This window comes from Macaca nemestrina, chromosome 7 (genome assembly GCF_043159975.1).
Source record: "Macaca nemestrina isolate mMacNem1 chromosome 7, mMacNem.hap1, whole genome shotgun sequence".
Lineage (NCBI taxonomy): Eukaryota > Metazoa > Chordata > Mammalia > Primates > Cercopithecidae > Macaca > Macaca nemestrina.
Window position 1 is genome coordinate 75,391,727 of NC_092131.1, and position 22,266 is coordinate 75,413,992.

Below are 22,266 nucleotides of genomic sequence, written 5' to 3' on the forward strand. Positions count from 1 at the left end.
ACCCTTGCTGGAGTGGCCAAAGCCTCTACAGGGAGATCTCACCCAGTGAGGAGGAACGGATTGAGGTTCTGCTTAAAGAAGCAGTCTGGCCATGATCTGACAAGGCAGGTGTGCTGCACTGTAGAGGACCCTTCCTTGTTCATATGGTTTGTTTTCTCCAAAGGCGGCAGGCTGGAATGGCTGAGTCTACTGAACCACATAGATGGTGGCTGCCCCTCCCCACAGGAACTTGGTCCTGTCTCAGTCAGACTCCAGTCCATTGTTGTTGGCTGACTGAAATTCCAAGCTAGTAGGTCTTAACTTGTGAGGTGCTGTGGAAGTGGGGTCCGCAGAATGACACTGCTTGGCTCCCTGAATTCAGCATCCTTCCTAGGGATATGTATGGATGGATTTCCTGCCTTGCCAGGGATGCCAGGGCCAGAATTGTAAAACTCCCGGGTCTCTATTTGTGCCTGAGTGGCTGCTCTGCTGAGACTCCACACAGCTCTGTGTCTTGGACCCAAAGACCTGGTAATGTGGGCTCACAAGGGGATCTCCTGATTTGCCAGTTGCAAAGATTCATGGGAGAAGCATGGTTTCCTGGGTGGGGTTGCACACTCACTCACTGCTTCCCTTGGCTGAGGGTGGGGGTTCCTTTGGCCTCGTGCCACTCCCAGGTGGGCTGTTGCCCTCACCCCCTGCTTTTCTTCATTCTGCATGGGTTGAGTTGTTTGCTTAGTTAGTTCCAATGTGAGATCCTGGATATATAAGTTGAAGGTGCTGAATTCCCTTGCCCCTTTTCATTCCTTTCCGTGAGTTTCACAGGCCACAGACCACAAATGCTTCTAATTGGCCATCTTGACTTTCCCTTCTAGGGTTTTTATAGTTTATCATTGTTATCTCTATCTTACAGATGAAGAAACTGAGGCACACAGAAGTTAAATAATTTGCCATGATCACACAGCTACTAAGTGAGAGAGAGTCTGGCCCCAGCTCTTAATCACCATATTCTAATACTCAAGAAAATTCCCAGCTTTCTTGAAAATCTACTCTGTCTACTGGAAACTGTCACATTAAGGATACATGTCTTATATTCTTATATTTAATATCAAGCCCTTCATGTGTAATTCAAAAATTATTTCTTCCTTCCCACCTTCTTTTTTGAGATGGGGTCTCACTCTGTTGCCCAGGCTAGAATGAAGTGGTATAATCACAGCTCATTGCATCCTTGAACTCGTAGGCTCAAGCAGTCCTCCTGTTTCAGCCTCCCAAGGATTTGGAATGACAGGTTTGTTTTTGGCTGTAATAAGTGGAAACAGGAGGGAGGGCATATAGATCTCTATGTAATATACTTTCATATATTTGAAAAAAATGGTAAGGGATTTATGAAAGAAAAATAAATTTATTGGAGATTACTTTAAAAGAGCTTTTTGGTATTTGAAGCTTATCTAGAAATACTCTAAAGAAGAGAGCTGTTTTTGACATGTATAAAGACTTTTTTTTTTAACAGCGATCTCTCTTGTAAGTAATTAAGTACAAGTAATTACATAATTACTTGATTATGTAGCAGCACTAAAATTTTACAGGAGGTTTTTCACTTAAACTCTAGCCTTATAAAAATAATTGCCACAAGTCAAAATTATTTTCTAAATGTAGTAATTCTGTTTGCTTTTAATTTTTTGGGGGGTGAAATCTAGATCTATTTTTGTTCAGCAACCAAACCCAGATAAATATGTATTTAATAATGTGTCACTGTGTTCAGACACTGACTTAAAAACTTAGAATGAATCCCCAACTTACAATGTTGAGGTACACCTAGATGGAAAATGAAATTATAAGCCAAGGTCACAATCTAGAGAATTTCTTTGGTCATAAATTTCTGAAATCATTAGTCAGATTAGGATAAGAATGCTATTTATCTTAATATATGCATCACCAAATAATAAGATTGAGAGGCAGAAAAAGTGTGGGGTTCCTCCCCTTCCTTTCATTGTTTCTTTCTTTTCTTTTGTAAAGTGAGCTGTCTGATCATTGCAAATTTCCTCGAGTTCTTAGAACTCTAATTAAAATGTGGTAATTGGTTATGTTACCTCAATTACCATGATGCATGGACATTGATGCGAAGTGACACCAATTGAATCCTTTGGGTGTTTTACCCTGGGGCCATCCCATTTATCGTGGCCTTATTATTTTCAATTATGTGGCTAGATGTGTTATGTACTTTTGGGGCCAATAAATGTGTAAGGTTTCTCTGGACACAACGTTCTGTTTTCAATGTTGGAGTTCTGGAGTGCCAGGGCAAAAGAAAAAAAAATACATTTGTACAAAGAATAAAAACTTAAAACCCTAAATTCACAAAGGATTCAAAAACACACTCATTGAAATAAAAATATTTCAAAGGAATCCAAATTATTTCTGTTTAAAACATTTACTTGAAAAGCAAGAATAATTTACTTGCTACTGATAACTACTTGTCTGAAATCAGAAAACAGTGATAGGACCATTCAGAAGACTTATAGGAGAGTTAGAGAGGTAAGGAAACAGATAGGAAAGGTAAATTTTTCTTGCTCTTAAGATAAAGGTTTGGATCCCTCCGAGGGCTAAGTAGAGCTGTATTGAGTACTTTACAGATGTATATTATCAGAGATCTGTCCTCAGCATGAACATGAAAGTAAGAGTGCACCAAAATGGTTACAGAGCAAAGTGTTTTCCAATGGGGACGCTGCTGGCATTTGTGGAAAAATCTGTCTGCATACAGGGTTGTTTCATGCATTGTTACTGTCTCCCCAGATGCACCCACTCAAGGGCAGTGGCGTCCTCAGTTGTTAGAAATGACCCCAGAACATTTTCTTAAAAAATCGAGGATTGAATTGGACATTACTTGGGGACATCATCAATAAATGTAATACAACACTTTGTCAAAACATTTTCATTTTCTGAGAATGATACCTGTGTCTTCACCAGTTATTTTTTTAAATCACATTCTCATATTTCTGAAAACTAAAGAGAAATTTGTGTCCTTTTACTTATTAGTTTATGTCTTGGTTGGTTTGACTGTCTCCAAATAAGTATAGCATTCATTTATATGGTGCAGATGATGTAAGAATCTGAACTGGGAAAGTTGTGAGAGAAAGAAGTTGTCCTGTACAAAGATCTTTCAAAGACTGGCAGAGCAAGGATATTTATGGCAAAATCCCATACTATTTTCAACCAACACTCAAAGAGCCTTATATTTACAACACTTTGCAAGTACTTGTCCAAATAAGATTCACACATATATTAACTGTCAGATCATTTTTCCCTTCAATTTTGTCTTTGGATTCAAGAAAATTGCCAACAGGAAACTCAAGAGAGTTTTACATAGGACTCATTCTATTACTTTTGATAATATTTTAAAAGTAAAAAACATTGAATGATCATATATGATGCCATTATCCAAAGTATTTCATTCATAAAAATACATATTAAAAATCTAAACTGTAGGCTGGGCGCTGTGGCTCCCAACTGTAATCCCATCACTCTGGGAGGCCGAGGCAGGCGGATCACGAGGTCAGGAGATTGAGACCATCCTGGCTAACATGGTGAAACTCTGTCTCTACTAACAAATACGAAACATTAGCCGGGCGTGTTGGCAGGCGCCTGTAGTCCCATCTACTCGAGAGGCTGAGGAAGGGGAATGGCGTGAACCTGGGAGGCGGAGCTTGCAGTGAGGTGAGATTGTGCCACTGCACTCCAGCCTGGGCGACAGAGCAAGACTCTGTCTCAACAACAACAACAAAAAATAATAAAAAATAAAAAAGATCTAAACTGTAACTTATCATTTAATTATTTAAACTTTCTCAATTCAAAATTTAGTTTTTAACTTCAATTATTTAAAAGAAATGTTTTCCCTCTCAAGATTTACCTTCTTTATTTAGTTATTTCTCATTCTTGGGTTTGAAATTTTTCCAAATAATACCAATAGTTAACTCTATTCATGTATTTCTTCTGATGAATCCAACTCTTTATGTAAGAGCCAATTTTCATTGGAAGGACATGTAATAGAGAAAAAAGAGCCAACGAACAAGTATGGAGGGAAGCATTGGATTTATTTCCAAATGGTGTTCTCTAATTCAATCCAGTCTAACTTGAGTCTGCAGATCTTTAATATGTCATGCAAAAGTCCTTAGAACTGACTAATGAAAATAGTATATTAACGAAAATTACTGTGCTATCAATCATTTATATGATTCTTCTTGTATTCAATTCAAAAAGGAATTCCAGGCAGTCTCCAATAAAAAGAATAAAAATATAAATCATTAACACAGATATGCTAAACAACCAAAGTAGTCTTAGTGGGAAGAAAGGCAAGAAATCGTTATCAATAAACCCTTTAAGAGCTAAAAGAACTTTACATCTTGGAGTCTGATATGCCTGCATCCACATCTTTCTCTACCTGCTGGCTATATAACTTTGTATAATTTATTTAATCTACCAAAAATTTAGTTTCTTCATCTTCAGTTGTTATGAAGATTAAATAACACAATGTATTAAAAGTGGTAACACAGCAACTGAGAAACAGTACATGTTCAATGCTGTTAGCAAGTAATACAACAGCCCGACTCTCTTGGTGAGTGACACTTAAGATATGCCACATGGCTTTTTAGAGGGATCTTCAGCAGTAAATTAGACAAATAAAACTAATATGGAAAAAAATTAAAAACTGAGAAACATGTCTCCTCACAACGTCTAACACCCTCTTGTGATAGCAATTATGCAGATTCCCCTGAGGAAATTGTGTATACTAGACTGAACCTGTTCAGTAGAGAAGCTTGTTAAGATGGCATTTGAGAAGAGAAATTTGATTTGTGGTATATACAAATCACTGCTGGAAAACTGTCCTTCTTACTACAAATTCCATAAATGTCATGAGTTTCTGTAAGGCATGTGTGAATTTAATAAGAAAGTCCCATGTACTTCGAGGAAATGCTTAAATAAGTGTCAGTGAACTATCAGTGGTCAGCCAATTCACACAGCAGCCCAAATCCTCTTCTCTATTTTCTCCAGCACTTTAAAAGGGAAAGTGCTTGCTTACTCCATTTTCTTAAAGTTCTCATAAGAAATTATTGCTTTTCATAGTCCATTTAGATATAATTTTTGACAATTAAAACTTCTCCATATGTCACATGTGATAAGAAAATTTGATCCATAACTTCCCAAAATATATTGAAAATAGAATCACCTAATTTCCAAATCTAAGTCACTTAATTTGTATTTATAAAAGTCTTGTTCATTTACTTGATTTAAAAGTGACTGCATATGTACCATTCTTATCATTAAAGAAGGCTTTGTCCTAGAGAGGCAGTTTAGGATGTTGATTCAGGGCACTGACTCTGAAGCCAGAACTCCCAGGTTCAAATCTCAAATGAGTTACAAACCAGGTGGTAACTCGGGAAAAGCTGCTGAAATTTTCTTTGCCTTAATATTTTTTCTTCTGTAAAATAGAGGATAATGGCACGTAAATTATATGGTTATTAAGAACCTTAAAGGACTTAACATTGCCTGATATATATCAATTGCGATATGTTAGCTGTTATTAGTATTGTTTGGTTCTTCAGAAAAGAAATGCCCATTTTCATTTACTTATTCCAAGACAGTGATACTCACTGCCAGGCTTCAGGGTAATCTACCAACTCCTTTGTAACTAAAATTCTGAATATGTGTTTTTTTTTTAACAGTTTTATTGAGGTATAATTTAAATAAATTATACATATTACAGTGTACAATTTTATGTTTTGATATAAGAATACACATACAAAATGATCACTACAAACAAGATCATGAATATTTCTATCACTTTCAAAAGATTTCTCATTGCCCTTTGTAATTGCTCCAGTGATCACAAAGATTTCATGCTATGATTTTTTTTTTCTAAAATTTTCTACATTTTACATTTGGGTCAATTACTTATTTTGGCTAATTTTTATATGGTACATTATATAGATCAATCTATGTCTGTGCATATGGAAATTCAATTGTTCCAGGATCATTTGTTGAAAGATTATCCTTTCTCCATTGAATTGCCTTTGTACTTTTGTTAAAAATCAATTGACCATTTATGTGTAGCTCTATTTCTGAAATATTTATTCTGTTCCATTGATGTATTTGTTGACCTTGACAGCAATGCCGTACTTTCTTGACTACTGTAGCTTTATTATAACTCTTGATATCAGGAGGTATAAATCCTCCAATTTAACTCATCTTTCTCAAAGTTGCTTTGGGTATTCTATGTCCTTTGCATTTCCGAATGAATTTTAGAATCAGCTTACAAATTTTTACCAAAAAAAAAAAAAAAAACTGAGATTTTCATTGGGATTACATTAATTCTATAGATAAATTTTGGGAGATTTGATATCTTAATATTGTGTCCTCTGATCCATGAATTCAGTATAGTCTATTATTGATTTAGTTATTATTTGTTAATAATTTCTCTCAGCAGTATTTTGTAGCTGTGTGCATAGTTCTTCTGTATCTATCGCTAGATACATCCCTAAGCATTTCATGTACTATTAATATTATAAATTGAATGTTTAAAAATTTCAATTTATGATTATTTATCAATAGTATCTAGAATATAATTGACATTTATATATTGATTTTGTATCCTACAACCTTGTTAAATTCCCTTATTCGTTTTAGTATCTTTTTGTAGTTCTGTAGCAGTTTCTACATAGATGGTGTTGGAATCTCTGAGTAAAAATAATTTTGCTTCTTAATTGCCAAATGGTATGTCTTAAATTCTTTTTCTTGCTTTATTGATCGGGCTAAAACTTCCAATATAATTTTGAATAGAAACAGTGAAATTGTACTTCTTTGCCTTATTCCTGATCTTAGAGGAGAAGTATTCTATTTTTTACTATTGAGTATGATGTTAACTGTTGATTAGCTGTGGATCCCCTTTATTAAGTTTTTCCTTAGGTCTTTTCTTCCTTTCTTCCTTTCTTTTTCTTTCCCTTCCTCTCTCCCTCCCTCCCTTCCTTCCTTCCTTTCCTTCCTTTTATTGATACAGAGTTGCTCTCTGTCACCCAGGCTGGAACAAAGTGGCTTGATCTTGGCTCACTGCAACCTCCACCTCCCAGGTTGAAGCAATTCTCCTGCCTCAGTCTCCCGAGTAGCTAGGATTACAGGTGCGCACCACCATGCTCAGCTAAGTTTTTCTATTTTTAGTAGAGATGGGGTTTCGTCATGTTGGCCAGGCTGGTCTCAAACTCCTGGCCTCAAGTGATCCACCCACCTCGGCCTCCCAAAGTGTTGGGATTACAGGCTTGAGCCACCACACCTGGACATTGTTTCCTTAGGTTTCTGAGAGTTTTTATCGAGAGGGATACTGGATTTTGGCAAATGCTTTTTCAGCATTGAGATAATCAAATGGTTTTCCTCTCTTAGTGTGCAAATATGATGAATTACATCAATTTTTTTCAAGTATTAAACTACTCTGTATTTCTAGGCTAAACCTCACAATATCATGATGTAGTTTCTATTTTATATACTTTTTGATTTGATAAAATTTTGTTAAGAATCTTTTTATTGACATTCATAAGGGATATCATCCAGCAGTTTTCTTGTATTGCCTTTTTGACATCTGGGTAATGCTTGCCCAAGGAATGAGAATGAAAAATATTCTTTCCTTTTCAATTTCTGGACAACTTTGCATAAAATTAATACTATTTATTCTTTAAATGTTTGGTAGAATTCACCTATGAAACCAACTAGGTCTGAAAATTTTCTTTCTAGGGAGGTTTTAAACTAATGACTCAATGTATTTAGTAGATAAAAGATTATTCATAAAATTATCTTCATACCTCTCCTTTTTTTTTTTTTTTGTTTTTTGTTTTTTTGAGACTAAGTTTCACTCTTGTTGCTCAGGCTGGAGTGCAATGGCGTGATCTTGGCTGATAGTCTTCTTTTACTATTAGTAGAAGCTGTAGTGATGTCTGTCTCTTATTCCTGATACTGATAATTTATTTCTTCTCTTTTTTCTCGCAATCAGTCTGGCTAGAGGTTTATCAATTTCATTAGTCTTCTCAAAAATAACCCCAGCTTTTCATTTCATTGATTTTTTTCTTTATTACTTTTTCTGTCTTCTATTTCACTGATTTCTGCTCTAATTTTATTCTTTTCTTTCTCCTATTTACTTTGGGTTTAATTTGGTCTTCTTTTTCCAGTTTCATAAGGTGAAAACTAAGATCATTGTTTTGGTGGCAACCCACAGATTTTAATATTTTGTTACTATTCAGTTAAAAATACTTTCTAATTTCCTTTTCATTTCTTCTTTGGCCCATGAGTTGTATATAAGTGTGTTATTCAGCTTCCACGTATTTGAGGATTTTCCAAATATATTGCTATTACTTATTTCTAAGCTAATTCTATTATAGTCAAATAACATACTTTGTATGATGTGACTTATTTTAATTAAAAAATAATAGATATGGAGTCTTGATATATTGCTCAGGCTAGTCTCAGGCTCAAGCCATCCTCCTGCTTTAGCCTCCCAAAGTGCTGGGCTTACAGGCATGAGCCACTGCACCTAGCTGAATTCTTTTAAATTTAAGACTTGTTTTGTGGCTCAGAAGAGAGTTTTAGTAGATGTTAGGTGTGCAATTGAATGTATATTCTGCTGCTGCTGGATGGCATGACTGATTTTTACATGTATATATTGTGTACAACATGATGTTTTCATATATGTAGTGAAGTGACTTCTATATTCAAGCCAATTTACATATCCATCATCTCAGATTGTACATTAGATCTCTAGATTTTTTAATCGAACCATAACTCCAACTACATACCTTTTGACCTACATCATCCCATTTCCCTTGTACCTGATTTCTGGTACCTTTAGATTCTCTGTTTCTTTCATTTTTTTCTTTTTGGATTCCATATATAAGTGAGATCATGTAATGTTTTTCTTTTCGTGTCCGGTTTATTTCACTTCGTGTAATGTCCTCCAGTTTCATCCATGTTTTCACCAATAGCAGGATCTCCTTTTTTTTTTTAAGGCCAAATATTACATTGTGTGTATGTATGTGTATAAGCATGTGTGTATATATATATATATTTTTTTTCAATTTATTTTTCCATTCATCTAATGGACACTTCAGTTGTTCCCGTATCTTGGCTATGATAAATAATGATGCAATGAGCATGTGAGTAAAGACATCCTTATGACGCAGCGATTTCATTCCTCTTGGGTATAGACCCACAAGACAGATTTCTGGGTCATATAGTAGTTCTATTTTCACTTTCCTTAGGAACCTCCAAACTGTTTCCCACAGAGGCTACACCAATCTACATTCCTACCAACAGTGGACAAGGGTTCCCTTTTTTCTACACCCTCACCTCACCAACAATTGTTATTCATTGTCCTTTTGATAAAAGCCTTGGATAGTGTTTTAAGTGCCAATTAAATTGCTTTATAGTATAATTCCATCATTCCAAGTCTTTTACATCTTTACTGACTTTTCTGCTCTATCAGCTATTAAGAAAAAGTATTAGAATCTCTGCCCAAAATGGTCTGTTTTTTTTTTTTTGTCTCCTCACAGTTGTATCAATTTCTGCTTTATGTATTTTAAAGCTCTGTTTTAGAGCATAAACATTTAGTAATGTTATGTCCTCTTGATTAATTGGCATCTAATCATTAAGAATGCACTTCTTTATAATTTGTAATATTCTTTGCTCTGAAATCTACATTGTTTACTATTAACACAGCCACTCCAACTCTGTTTGTGTTAGCTTAATATATATTTTTCCATCTCTTTGCTTTATTATATCTTTATGTTTAAAGTGGGTTTCCTTTTTTTTTTTTTTTTTGGCGCTGAGACAGAGTCTCACTCTGTTGCCCAGGCTGGGGTACAGGGGCACAAACACTGTTTATGGTAGCCTCAACCTCCTGGGCGCAAGTGATCCTCCCACCTCAGCCTCCTGAGTAGTGGGTAGCTGAGACCACAGGTGCACTGCCACCATGCCCGGCTAATTTTTTATTTTTATTTTTCTGTAGCGACGGGGTTTCACCATGTTGCCCAGGCTGGTCTCAAACTCCTGGGGTTAAGTGATCCTGCTGACTCAGCCTCCCAAAGTGCTGAAATTACAGGTGTGAGTCACCACATCTGGCCTAAATTGGGTTTCTCATAGGCAACATGTAACTTAGTAGAGCTTTATAAACCCAATCTGATAATTGTTGCCTTTTAATTGGGGCTTTTAGTCCATTCCCATTTAACAGGATTATTTATGCAGTTGTTTTAAGTCTTCCATTTTGCTATTCTTCTATTTATTGTATCTATTTTTTATTCCCTTTTTCTTTTATTTTTTTTAAATGATTCTATTCATTTCCTCTGTTGGTCTATTAATTATAGCTTTTTGTTATGTTTTTAAAGAGTTATAAGCTAGGCATGATGACTCATGCCTATAATCTCAGCACTTTGGGAGTCCAAGGTGGGAGGACTGCTTGAGGCTAGGAGTTTGAGACCAGCCTGGACAACATAGCGAGATCCCATCTCTACAGAAAAAGAAAAATTAGCTGGGTATACTGGCATGCTCCTGTATTCTCAGCTACTTGGAGGCTCAGGCAGGAGACCTGCTTGAGCCCAGGAGGTCAAGGCTACAGTGAGCCATGATCGTGCCACTGCACTGCAGCCTGAGCAACAGAGTAAGACCCCATATCTAAAAATACAAACAAGCAAAAACCCAAAAGCATATATTTTATCTTATCACACGTCTATTTTTTTCTTTAATCCCCTTTTCAAAAAAAAACTTTAAATGATATTATACTACCTCCCATAGAATAAAAACCACATAGTTCCATTTCTTGCTTCCTGGCCATTGTGATATTGTTGTCATACATTTGACTTCTACATATGTTATAAATAGACAATAAGCTGTTATTAACTTGATTTAAGCAGCCTATTACCACTTAGAGATTTAAATAATACAAAAAATATTTCACAGTAACCCACACAGTTACTCTCAGTCTTCTTCATTCCCTTGTGCCTCTCCAGGTTTCCATCTGATAGAATTTTCCATTTGGTTGAAGGACTCTCTTTCACATTTCTTGTGGTACAGGTCCATGGGTAATGAATATTTTCAGGTTTTAATGAATGAAAACTATTTTATCTTCCTTTTTGAATGATATTTTCTCTGTATATATAATTCTAGGTTATTTTGTTCCACTATCTTTCTATTTTTATTTTTCTGAGACAGGGTCTGACTCTGTCATCCAGGCTGGAGTGCACTGGCACAAACACAGCTCACTGCAGCCACAACCTCTCAGGCTCAAGTGATCCTCCTGCCTCAGCTTCCCAAGTAGCTGGGACTGCAAGCATGTGTCTTCATGCCTGCCTACTTTTTGTATCGTTTTGTAGAAACGTGGTCTCGCTATGTTGCCCAGGTTGTCATTGAACTCCTGGCCTCAAGGAGTCCTCCCACTTCAGCCTACCAAAGTGCTGGAATTACATATGTGAGCAACAGCACCCAGCTTCCACCTTCCTTTTATTATGGGATTCTAATTCTAATCTTCAATTAGGCTGCTTGAAGATACCTCAGAAATCACTGATGCTCTGTTTTTATTTTGTTTTGTCTTTTTTTCTTTCTGCTTCATTTTGCACAATTTTTATTGCTATGTTTTCAGGTTTACAAATTATTTCTTCTGTGATGTCTAATTGGCTGTTAATCTCATCCAGTGTATTTTTCATCTCAGTAATGATAGCTTTCCTCTTTATAATGTGATTTCAGGTAGAGATTTTTTTAATGTCTCTACTTAATATGATCAGTATATTTTCCAGCAGCTTGAACATATGGAATGTGGGTATAATAACTTTTAATGTTTTTGTCTACCAATTCTATACTCTGTGACATTTCTGGATCAGTTTATATTGATTAATATTCTTCTCCTCATCAGCTGACTATTCCTGCTTCTTTCCATTCCTGGTAGGTTTAGACTGGATGTCAGACACTACGAATTTTATAAATTTTATCTTGTTGTATGCTGGGTATTTGTATTCCTATAAATATTCTTGAGCTTTGTCCTGGGAGTATAGTAAAATTACTTTGAAACAGTTTGGTCCTTTCAGGTCTTGCTTTTAAGTTTTTTTGGGTAAGACCACAGCAGCACTTAGTCTAAGTTTGCCCCATTACTAAGGCAAAAACCTTTCTTGGTACCCTATCACATGCCTTGTGAATGATGAGGGTTTCTACTACGAGTGAGGGAAAAGGAACCATTTCTAGCTCTGTGCAAGCTCCAGGGACTGTTCCCTCTAATCCTTTTAGGTGGTTCCTTCTGCTGAGTACTTGAGAACATCCCTCTGTATATCTCCGGTGTGCCTAGTCTGTGTAGTCCTTTCCTCTCTGGCATTCTGCCCTGTAGCAATGTTAGCCACTTTAGCCTCCTTAGACTCCACTCAGAGACTGACAGTCTCCTTGAGTTTAGGAAACAGGTCTGGGAGTCTGGGGAAGCCTTATTAAACAAGACAGATTAAAGATCATCTTCTTGGTGTTCTTACAGAAACATAACACTCAGCTACTTTGTGAAAAAATGTAAAAATTTAGAATATACAGTAACTCCAAATCAAATGCCAGAATGAAACAAAATTTATTAAATGAACACATGTACTCATTCATTCAGCAAATACTTATTTGTAGACCTACTATGTCCAAGTATTTCCCAGGCCCTGGGGGAATATAGCAGTGTATTAGTCTGTTTTCACACTGCTGATAAAGACATATCCAAGACTGAGTAATTTATAGAGAAAAAGAGTTTTAATGAACTCACAGTTCCATGTGGCTGGGGAGGCCTCACAATCATGGTGGAAGGCAAAAGGCACATCTTACATGGCAGCAGACAAGAGAGAATGACAACCAAGTGAAAGGGGTTTCCCCTTATAGAACCATCAGATTTCATGAGACTTATTCACTATCATAAGAACAGTATGGGGGAAACCACCTCCATGATTCAGTTATCTCCCACTGGGTCCCTCCCATAACACCTGGGAATTATGGGAGCTACAATTCAAGATGAGATTTGGTTGGAGACACAGACAAACCATATCAAGAAGTGAAAGTCCCAATGCACAAGCAAGGATGAAATGGGAATGGGGACATATGATAACTGAAGAGCCAACTTAGAGGTTTCTGATTATCTGCAAAGGCAGCCTCCCACATTGGCAACTTCAAAGCAACTTGGACTCTTCACTCAACCAACAGAGAAAAGAAGCAGAGAAATATCTCCCACTGAATGATGTATCCTGTGCTTACAGTATTTGCTGGCATTAGTTCACTCTCTTCATTCCTTTTCCAACAGTGATTTTCAACTTTTTTTCAGCAGAAAGGACCTTATTTGCTACCTTCATTTTTCCAGTCTACACATTCAGCAGTCAATGTAAACAAAAGGAAACACCTTTCTCTGTTTGCAATTTGAATCTGCCTGTATGTAGTAGTTTGAACCTTTAAGAAGCAGCCAGGGTTTCTTCAAAGCTAAAGCTAGCCTTTACCATAGAAGTAGGATAAAAGGCTGAGTGCAGTGACTTACACCTGCAATCCCAGCACATTGGGAGGCCAAGGTGGGAGGATCGCCAAGAATTTGAGACCAGCCTGGGCAACATAGTGAGACCATGTCTCTACAAAAAGTAAAATAAAAATTAGGCAGGTATGGTGGCACATGCCTGTAGTCCTAGCTACTTGAGAGGCTGAGGTGGGGGGATACTTGAGCCCAGGAGTTTGAGGTTGCAGTGAGCTATGATCAGGCCAGTGTACCCCAGTCTGGGAAATAGAGCAAGATCCCATCCTTAAAAAAAAAAAAAAAAAAAGAAATAGGATAAAAATGTCTACATGTAGTCTGCAGAGAACTGCTCTAGAACCCCTGATCATATGATTTCAAATAAATCCTCAAAGAAACGCAACTTTGACTCCTCCAAAGCATGACTCCTGAATGCTTCCAAAATTTCACAACTTTTCCTGCTGCAGTTGATTTTTGCATATATCTTATGGCCACTACCACTATTACAGCATCAAAAGTATAGAAAGTAATAACAATAATCTCATCTGCCCCTCCAAACACTCTCAAAACAAACAAAAAACATGCCAGCTAAATAGCTTTACAATAAACAGGTCATTTCAAGAAAAGACATCTAATTATGTTGACTCTGATTACTAGTAATAACTTGGAAGTCTTAAGAAATTTAACAGTTCAGCTTAAAACAATTAAACAGAACTATTGAGGATAAAATCACCCCCTAGACTCAATATATCTACAGATACAAAAATAATTAGATGGCTTGCTGATTCATTGTCCCTTCTGTTCCCAGTCCCAAGTGCCAAACACATCAGAGAGCAGATATTAAGGCTTCGTTAAAATCAGAATTCATAGGAGGAAAGAATTTTTCAGCAGCATGATTTTTACATTTGATTTTTCAATTTTGGATCCTGAACATTCCAAAGTTACAGAACTGAAAAATATAAACATATAAGGAAAACTTCCCATTCTATGTATATATGTATGTATGTATGTATTCCATTTATATAAGTCAAACATGGGAGTTGGGCCTTCAACTAATAGACACTGACCTCAAGGTCATTTGGAGTATGCAATCTTTTTATCGATAAATCCTTTCTTAAAGGATATGAAGGCTCTCTGGACAAATATGCATTGTATATTACAATGATACAACTTCTAGTTATATCTATTTCCTTCATCTAGCAACAGCTTAAACCCGTACTCAATTTGGAAAATCCTTAAAAGGAATCTCTACTCACCACTTTGAGCACTGCATTAAAACTCTAAGAGGAAACTTGCCAATTCTCAGCAATGAAACTATCAGAAGAAGCTCTAAGCAGGAACACTAGGAGATTAGTATACAAATAGATGATGTTATGTCATGTCAGGGAAAGGTAAACAATATACTTTATTTCATTGTATTATCTGCAGAGCGTACACATTGCTCCAAATGCTCTGACAGTACTAAGCTACTTTCTAGCAAAATATTCATGGGTTATTGTATGATTAATGAATATTGTTAGTGAAGGAATGATTGAAAGAATTAATGGCTTAGGTTGGTAAGGTTAAGCAAAACCTCCATGTGATTTTTTTCAAAAAGACAATGAGATACACTAAAAGCATTTTAGCAAGGCAAATAAATGTCAGTGTTACAACAAATGGAGTTTCATTTAGTGGACAGCTAGTTAGTAGTAAAACTACTAGCTTTAGTTACTTAAAACCACTTGTAAGAGGGCAAAACCACTTTGTTAGTAAAACCGTTTATAAGATGAACACAGTTTCCAAGCCTGAAAGAATTATTTTTTGTCTGAGAAAATGAGAGACCATGATGGTTAAAAAAACACATCACTCACAGATTCCTTTCCCATCTTCTTTTGTAGACGTGTTTGCCACTGGACGGCTTGCATGACAATGGCTTCCCACCTTCTTTCAAGATTTACAATGATCAGCTGCATGGGCTGGTGGTCTGCATTCAGATTGCAAGTCTCCCGGTCATCCAAAAGATGCTGGCATAGTCGCAGAATGGAGGCAACTCCTCGACGTCGTTGCTTGATTTCACGACAGAGGGACTGCAACATAGAGAGCAACCAATCTGTAAGTGTTTATACGGCAAAGTTCCCTAAAACATGAAACACCTTCTTCCATCATAATTTCAAATTGTAGTGATACACTCAGCTACCAACAATAGGACAATAAGAAGAGCTCTGATGTCTCTTTTAGAATGGAGGCCTTCTACAGAAGCCCAATATGCTAAAGAATTTAGCTGCATCCCATTCCTCCACACTTTTTCACTGATTTATCCCTCTGAAATGTAGGGTCCCCCTTGACACCTGAGTAATTAACAATTTCCAGTCTGATGAAATAAATCACTTAGGTCAGACGAATGCCAAACAGATTGAAATGCTTTGACATAAGGTCAAAGGAAACACAAAAGATACAAAAATCCTCTGAAAAGAAACAGAATTTTTCCAAATTTACTCCTACATTCTTTGGAGGCAAAAAGTTCAGTTTTCTACTGGCTGAGAACAAGTTAAATAAGATTGCAAAGAATTTTTATATATAAAATCTATTATCTGAAAAAAAAGATAAGAAATATTCCTCTTCCGAAGCTTGATTAACAGAGCAATAATGTTCTGAAAGCGAAAATTAAGATACTGGATTATTACTGCACTATTTGTTGGTTGCCGTGTTTCTTTTAATAGACATTCACACAATTTAAGAAGGACATGCATGCATCAAAATACCATTTTGCCCCCAGAAGCATTTGTATTGCTGCAGTGACCCTAAACTGAATGATTCAAGCAAAATAGTGGGTACACATGTCCAAAAATATTATATCCTTTCTTTGCCTACGGATAGTATGTAAGTGATATTCTAATTCGGAGCCTTCAGGAGAAATGATGATTATATCCACAAACATCACTGAATTACTAATCTCCTTCTACTGCCACAATTGGACTGTTCTAACAGTTAACAGATTGCTTATTAATCAACAAGGGTAAACAAGACAATGCAATTTCATTTAGTGTGAGAGTTTTAATGCCTGAAAGTATTTGTGCTTAAAATGTTAATCTAGATAAGGCTTCATTAGAAGAAATCTTAAAATGATTAAGGGTGGTACGCTGAAATGTGCATGGAGTGGGGGTATTAGATCAGCAGGTGGACATTTCATACAGATGTTCCACTTATTGATACAATGCATGCTATAGCCATTTAAATGACCCTAACTCAGTAATGGCTGGAATTCTATTATTTCTGAAATGAGAGAACTCTGTACCTTTACTATTTCTGAATTTTAAATAAAGAGAATGACAAATTCCCAAACCTCTATTTACGGCAAAATATGACTAGAAATTTTATTATTCAATTTATACCAGTGCAGCAGTTTCAGTTATGTTTCTTGAACTTATCCTTATTTATTTTCCTAGAGTTCATTACTGTTTTCCTATATAAGTCCTGATGTAACCACTATGTCTGACAAATTTCTTTACTGCTGCTACTAATTGGTTCAGTGCTGAATGAGGAGAAATGCCTAAGACATTCAAAGATAAAACTTAAGCCTACTAAGACCACAGGCATTGTTTCCATCTCTTCTACAACCCTGTCAAATGTCTCCCCTCAACCCCACACGCATGTTCTCTTTCTCTCTCTTCCTCTCTGTCTCTTCTCTCTCACACACACAAACACACACACACATCCACACACACCCTTCAATTTATCTCTTGCTCTAGAACAACTCTTGGGCAAGTCATACTATGAAGGCCACGTAATACCTGCCAATTTGGGGCCCAATATTAAACACTTCAAGATAACATTATGGCTAAATGAAATTGGCCCAAGTGAGTACTCTAAATATTAATATTAAGGATTTGGGGTTTTGTTTCTGTTTTGTTAACTTGTTAAGAGTCAAGGCCTAGAAAAATCGAAAGAGATGTTTCTGTGCCACAGAACTGAATTCTGCAAAACTCTCTTTAAAATAAAGTTAACTAGCATAATAACTGTATTTCTTAAGCCAACAAAAAGTCCCAAAGTTCTTAGTTGAATGAAAATTTACAATGGATGGCACTAAAGATATGTGCAGAGTTAGCACAGGCCACATCAGGTAACATTTGCAAAGCACCACAAATAGACTTCATTCACCTTATAGGCATTTTCAAAGTTCTGAAACAGGACACGTGAGGTTGCTGGGAGAAATTCTTCATAAAGATCACTGGCCATAAATCTTTTTGTAAGTATCTAGAATGTATCCAGTATTTAAGTATCTAGGTGATCCCCACTCCTATCTTAATTTGAATCAATCAAGATGAATACAGTGGTTTAAAAACTGAGAAGGCAGTTACTGTTGATATCCAATATCTGACTTTTGGATATTCACAATTCTGCAGGGTTTTTTTTTGTTTTTTTGGTTTTTTTACTTTAAATGAACAAAGGGCTTAGTCTACATTCTGAATTAAAAATTTATCCTACATGTGCACTTGGGAAATAATGCTACTTTTAAAAAGGAGGGGAAAATTGGAAATTTTACATGGCCAGCATATTTTTCAGTACTTTTTTATACCTAGAAGATATAATTAATAAAATAACATTCTTCTACATAAATGGGCTTCCATGACAGCCATTAAAATATACATATGCATTTATAATCACAAATGCTTAATAAATAAAGTCAGTAGATTTGCTGGCAATGTTTCTTAGAATCAGTAGTTTATATTATTTCCATAAATATGCATAGATATTAACAAACAATTATTATAACTATTTTTGGCTTCATTTCAGAGAAAATGTGCTTTGAAACAGAAACTCAAGGTAAGTAACCTAAGTAAAGCACAGAAATAAGACAAACACATCCCTACCTCCCTGATCTCCTCAAACGTGTACTGCACTTTCCATATGCTAGGCACTGTTTCAGGAACGAAGGCTTCAAAAAGGAGCAAGTTCCCTTTTTCCCTTAAGGAGTTGAGAGTCTACTGGAAGTAAACTATACAAATAAGTGTAATATCAAGTATACTTCAGAGAGGAAGGTGCTAACAGAAGTATGTGCAAGTTACTATTAAAAGAGTCAATGAAATCTTCAGGGGAATGGTGTGAACCAGATGGACTAAGATGGGTAGTGGTGGTTATATGGGTAGAAGGCTGAGAGGTATGTTAAAATGGAAAACAAGTAAGTAGCCTCTGGCAGTGGGAATGCCTGGTATGTTGGGGAGAGAGAGTGAAACAGTTAGAAAAGGAAGTTGGAAACAGAAAAGTTTGAAATGCTTTTCATTATTGCCATTTTTAAGCATTTTCCTTAACATCTAATGAGATCATGTTGGTTCCCACGCAAGTCATATTGCCTTCCCAGAAAACTATAAAGAAGAGGGAAACAAAATTTAAAAAGAAAGAAAAACACAACTATCAATATGCCTAAGAAAGGGATTCCAAATGCTTTCATATTTGCCTATAATTTGCTAATCTTTAGGCAATTTCATCTTGCCAGGTTAAATCTATTAGTATGGAGGTCATTATCTGTCTTTTCCCCCCCTTATAATGATCTCTGATCCACATTATAAGGTAGTTACCAATAGGCTGAAGACTTTTGTTTCACATTTGCAAACTGTCAATTTGATTTTCAATTTACCAGTGGCAATGCACAGGGGTGTTTTTTGGTTTACTTGGGTTTTATTCCTCTACTGACTTCCTCTGTCACTTTTTCAAACTGTTTAAACCAATCATATTATTGAACAAATGTGCAATATTATTCTTCACATTGGCTTCAGTTTAACACCATTGAAGTTAAGACTTTCAACACTGGTATTTAGTCTTCATTATGTATCAAATATGTGCATATATGCAAACATATTACATAGATATTTACTTATATTTACTTGTATACACATACTTGACATTTAATGTCATACAGTTTATAAAAGGATATAAATAAGCTTATAATAAAAGAACAACTTCATTTACACCAAGAACTGTTACAGCAAATGAGATGTAAGAATCAGTTCAGAGGCCAGGTGCGGTGGCTCACACCTGTAATCCCAGCACTTTGGGAGGCCGAGGCGGGCAGATCATGAGGTCAGGAGATCAAGACCATCCTCGCTAACAGGTGAAACCCCGTCTCTACTAAAAAATAAAAAGACAAAAATTAGCTGGGCGAGGTAGGGGGCACCTGTAGTCCCAGCTACTCGGGAGGCTGAGGCAGGAGAATGGCGTGAACCTGGGAGGCGGAGCTTGCAGCGAGCCAAGATCATGCCACTGCACTCCAGCCTGGGCGACAGAGCAAGACTCTGTCTCAAAAAAAAAAAAAAAAAAAAAAAAAAAAGAATCAGATTAGGAAAAAAGAGAGATGAGAAGGAAAATAATACTTTGAAATCACCAAAACGAAGTATATATTAAAAACAGAAAGAAACAAATTTAACTGAGAAACTCCAAAGTAATTTGTCTCCAACATTTATTACATAATTTAACTTTGTAGGTTGATTAAACATCATTAGGCAGGCCAATATGAACAAAGTGGTGGGACTTTAGCTGATCTGTTACATTAAAAAACAACAACAACAACAAAAAAAACAGCCTATGAAGCAATTCCCACTTTTAGACTTCACCTTCTAAACTGATGAACAGTTTAATATCAGTTGAGCATGGCTTCTATGTGGCAAGCACAACAAAGAAGGTACAATCTCCCTATATGATTATGTACCTGCCTTCAATCTAGTTGGAGTGAGGAAACATACAGAGAGAAGGGAAGCATGAACGAACACAGGTGACTTCCAGTTTAAATATTATCAGGAGGGGCCAGGCGCAGTGGCTCACATCTGTAATCCCAGCACTGTGGGAGGAGGAGGCAGGTGGATCACCTGAGGTCAGGAGTTCAAGACCAGCCTGTCCAACATGGTGAAACCCCATCTCTATTAAAAATACAAAAATTAGTTGGGTGTGGTGGTGGGTGCCTGTAATCCCAGCTACTCAGGAGGCCAAAGCAGGAGAGTTACATGAGTCCAGGAGGTGGAGGTTGCAGTGGACTGAGATCGTGCCATTGCACTCCAGCCTGGGCTTCAAGACAGACACTGTCTCAAAAAAAAAAAAAAAAAAAAAGTCAAGAAAGCAGCTCCATCCCATAGTTGTAACAGTTTCCTAAAATTTTCCACGTGTTTTGCTGTCTGCTCTTTGTCTGCTACCTATGACCAGATTTTCTACAAGGGTCCTCAGAGTACAGTGCTCAGGCCAAGCAGTATTCACATCACCCAGAAACTTTAGAACTACAAATTCTCTGATGCTACTATAAATCTTCTGAATCAGGAATTCTGGGGTGATGCCCAATGAATTATGGTTTAAGAAGCGAGCCCTATAAGTGATTCCAATACATGCTAAAGTTTGAGAACACTAGTCTACAGGAAATAAAGAAACTTAGTTTTTAGATAAGATGATTAATCTAGCTGAGTAGACTTTTTAAAGTATAAAAATATTAATAGAAATTTTACGTTGTAATTCTGGAGTGAAATTGGTAGCCAAGAGACTAGGGACCACAATTGTTGATGATCAATTACTTCTTATTTTTATCAAATGACTGAAAAGAAATGAGTGAATCAATGAATAGATCTTTTCATCCAGTGATATCTTTATGTTACTAGTATTTTCTTGATGACCTCCAGAATTTCCAGTGCAATTATGTATGAGGTCATTTGGATCCAGTATTTGGTGATTTTACTCTTTTTTGTCATTTTTATCAAATAGGTCATTTGCTAATTAATGACTCTAATACATATGGCATTGTGCTAAGCTAAAAAGAAACTCTGCTTCCAGAAAGCACACATAATAAAGCAAAACAGTGATGATTAGTTGGAAGGTACAAGGTATTCAGGTACAGATAATGTTAATGCCTGAAGCTATAGTCTAATAAGAAATAGAGTAAGTGGAAAAAATGAGAGGCTATACTGGTACCTCTATGCTTCTTTAGAAGATGCATTTGTCTGGCTGCTTTGAGATCATTGTTTTGTGGGGGAAGGTTGGAAATGATAATTTTCATAGCAATAAGCATTTATTGGGCATCATTTATGTGCCAAACTTCATACTTTTCATTACAGAATTAGCATTAGTGGATAAGAGGCATGTAATAAAATGTACCTGTTCTTAAGAGCTGGTGGCAAAGAGAAGACTGATTCCTCAAAGTGAGAGAAATTAATACAAGGCAAAGGTTTTAGGTAAGACCTAACCCATCAGGTTGTAGTATGTTCCAAATAAGGTAAGGGAGGTGAATGTGCTTTGAGAATAGTGAGGCCATGACCCAAATGTAAGGTGTGATTGATATATATGCTAAACAATAGGCACTGAGTTTGAGAATAAAAAAGATCATTATTAACTGGAGCAGACAGATTAGGATTTATGGTATTAGAACCAGGCTGTGAAAGTTGCTGAAGGTAAGAAAGGTGGAGAGAAGAGAGGATAGGCATTACAGGTTGGGGAGCACACATTTTAAAAGACCAAGAAGGCATAATTTTTGTAACATTTTAAAACAAGATGGAAGTTCAAGTGGGGTGTGGTAATAATCAATATTCGAGTATTGATCTGTCCATCCAAATGTACGTACTGAGTGCCTTTTATTTGCCAAGCAGTGCTCTCAGTGGTGGGGATATAGCAGTGAGCAAGATACATAAAATGTCTACTTTCATAGAACTTACATTCACATTTGTATGCATGTGAGTGATGAGAGGCTGGAAACAAAACATGAAATATACAAGAAAATATCAGACAGTGATAAAAGCTATAAAATAAAATAGGGT

The 22,266-nt window shown here is 36.3% G+C and overlaps 1 protein-coding gene across 5 annotated transcripts in view; it reads right to left on the minus strand.

The window, feature by feature from the left end:
• Positions 1 to 22,266, minus strand: part of LOC105477949 (A-kinase anchoring protein 6) — a 651,033-nt gene that overhangs the window by 48,156 nt on the left and 580,611 nt on the right. For all 5 annotated transcript variants that reach the window (XM_011734851.3, XM_011734847.3, XM_011734848.3 and 2 more), the window contains one exon: positions 15,355 to 15,570. In XM_011734851.3, coding sequence (XP_011733153.2) covers positions 15,355 to 15,570 — 216 coding nt within the window. The remainder of the gene's footprint in view (positions 1 to 15,354; positions 15,571 to 22,266) is intronic.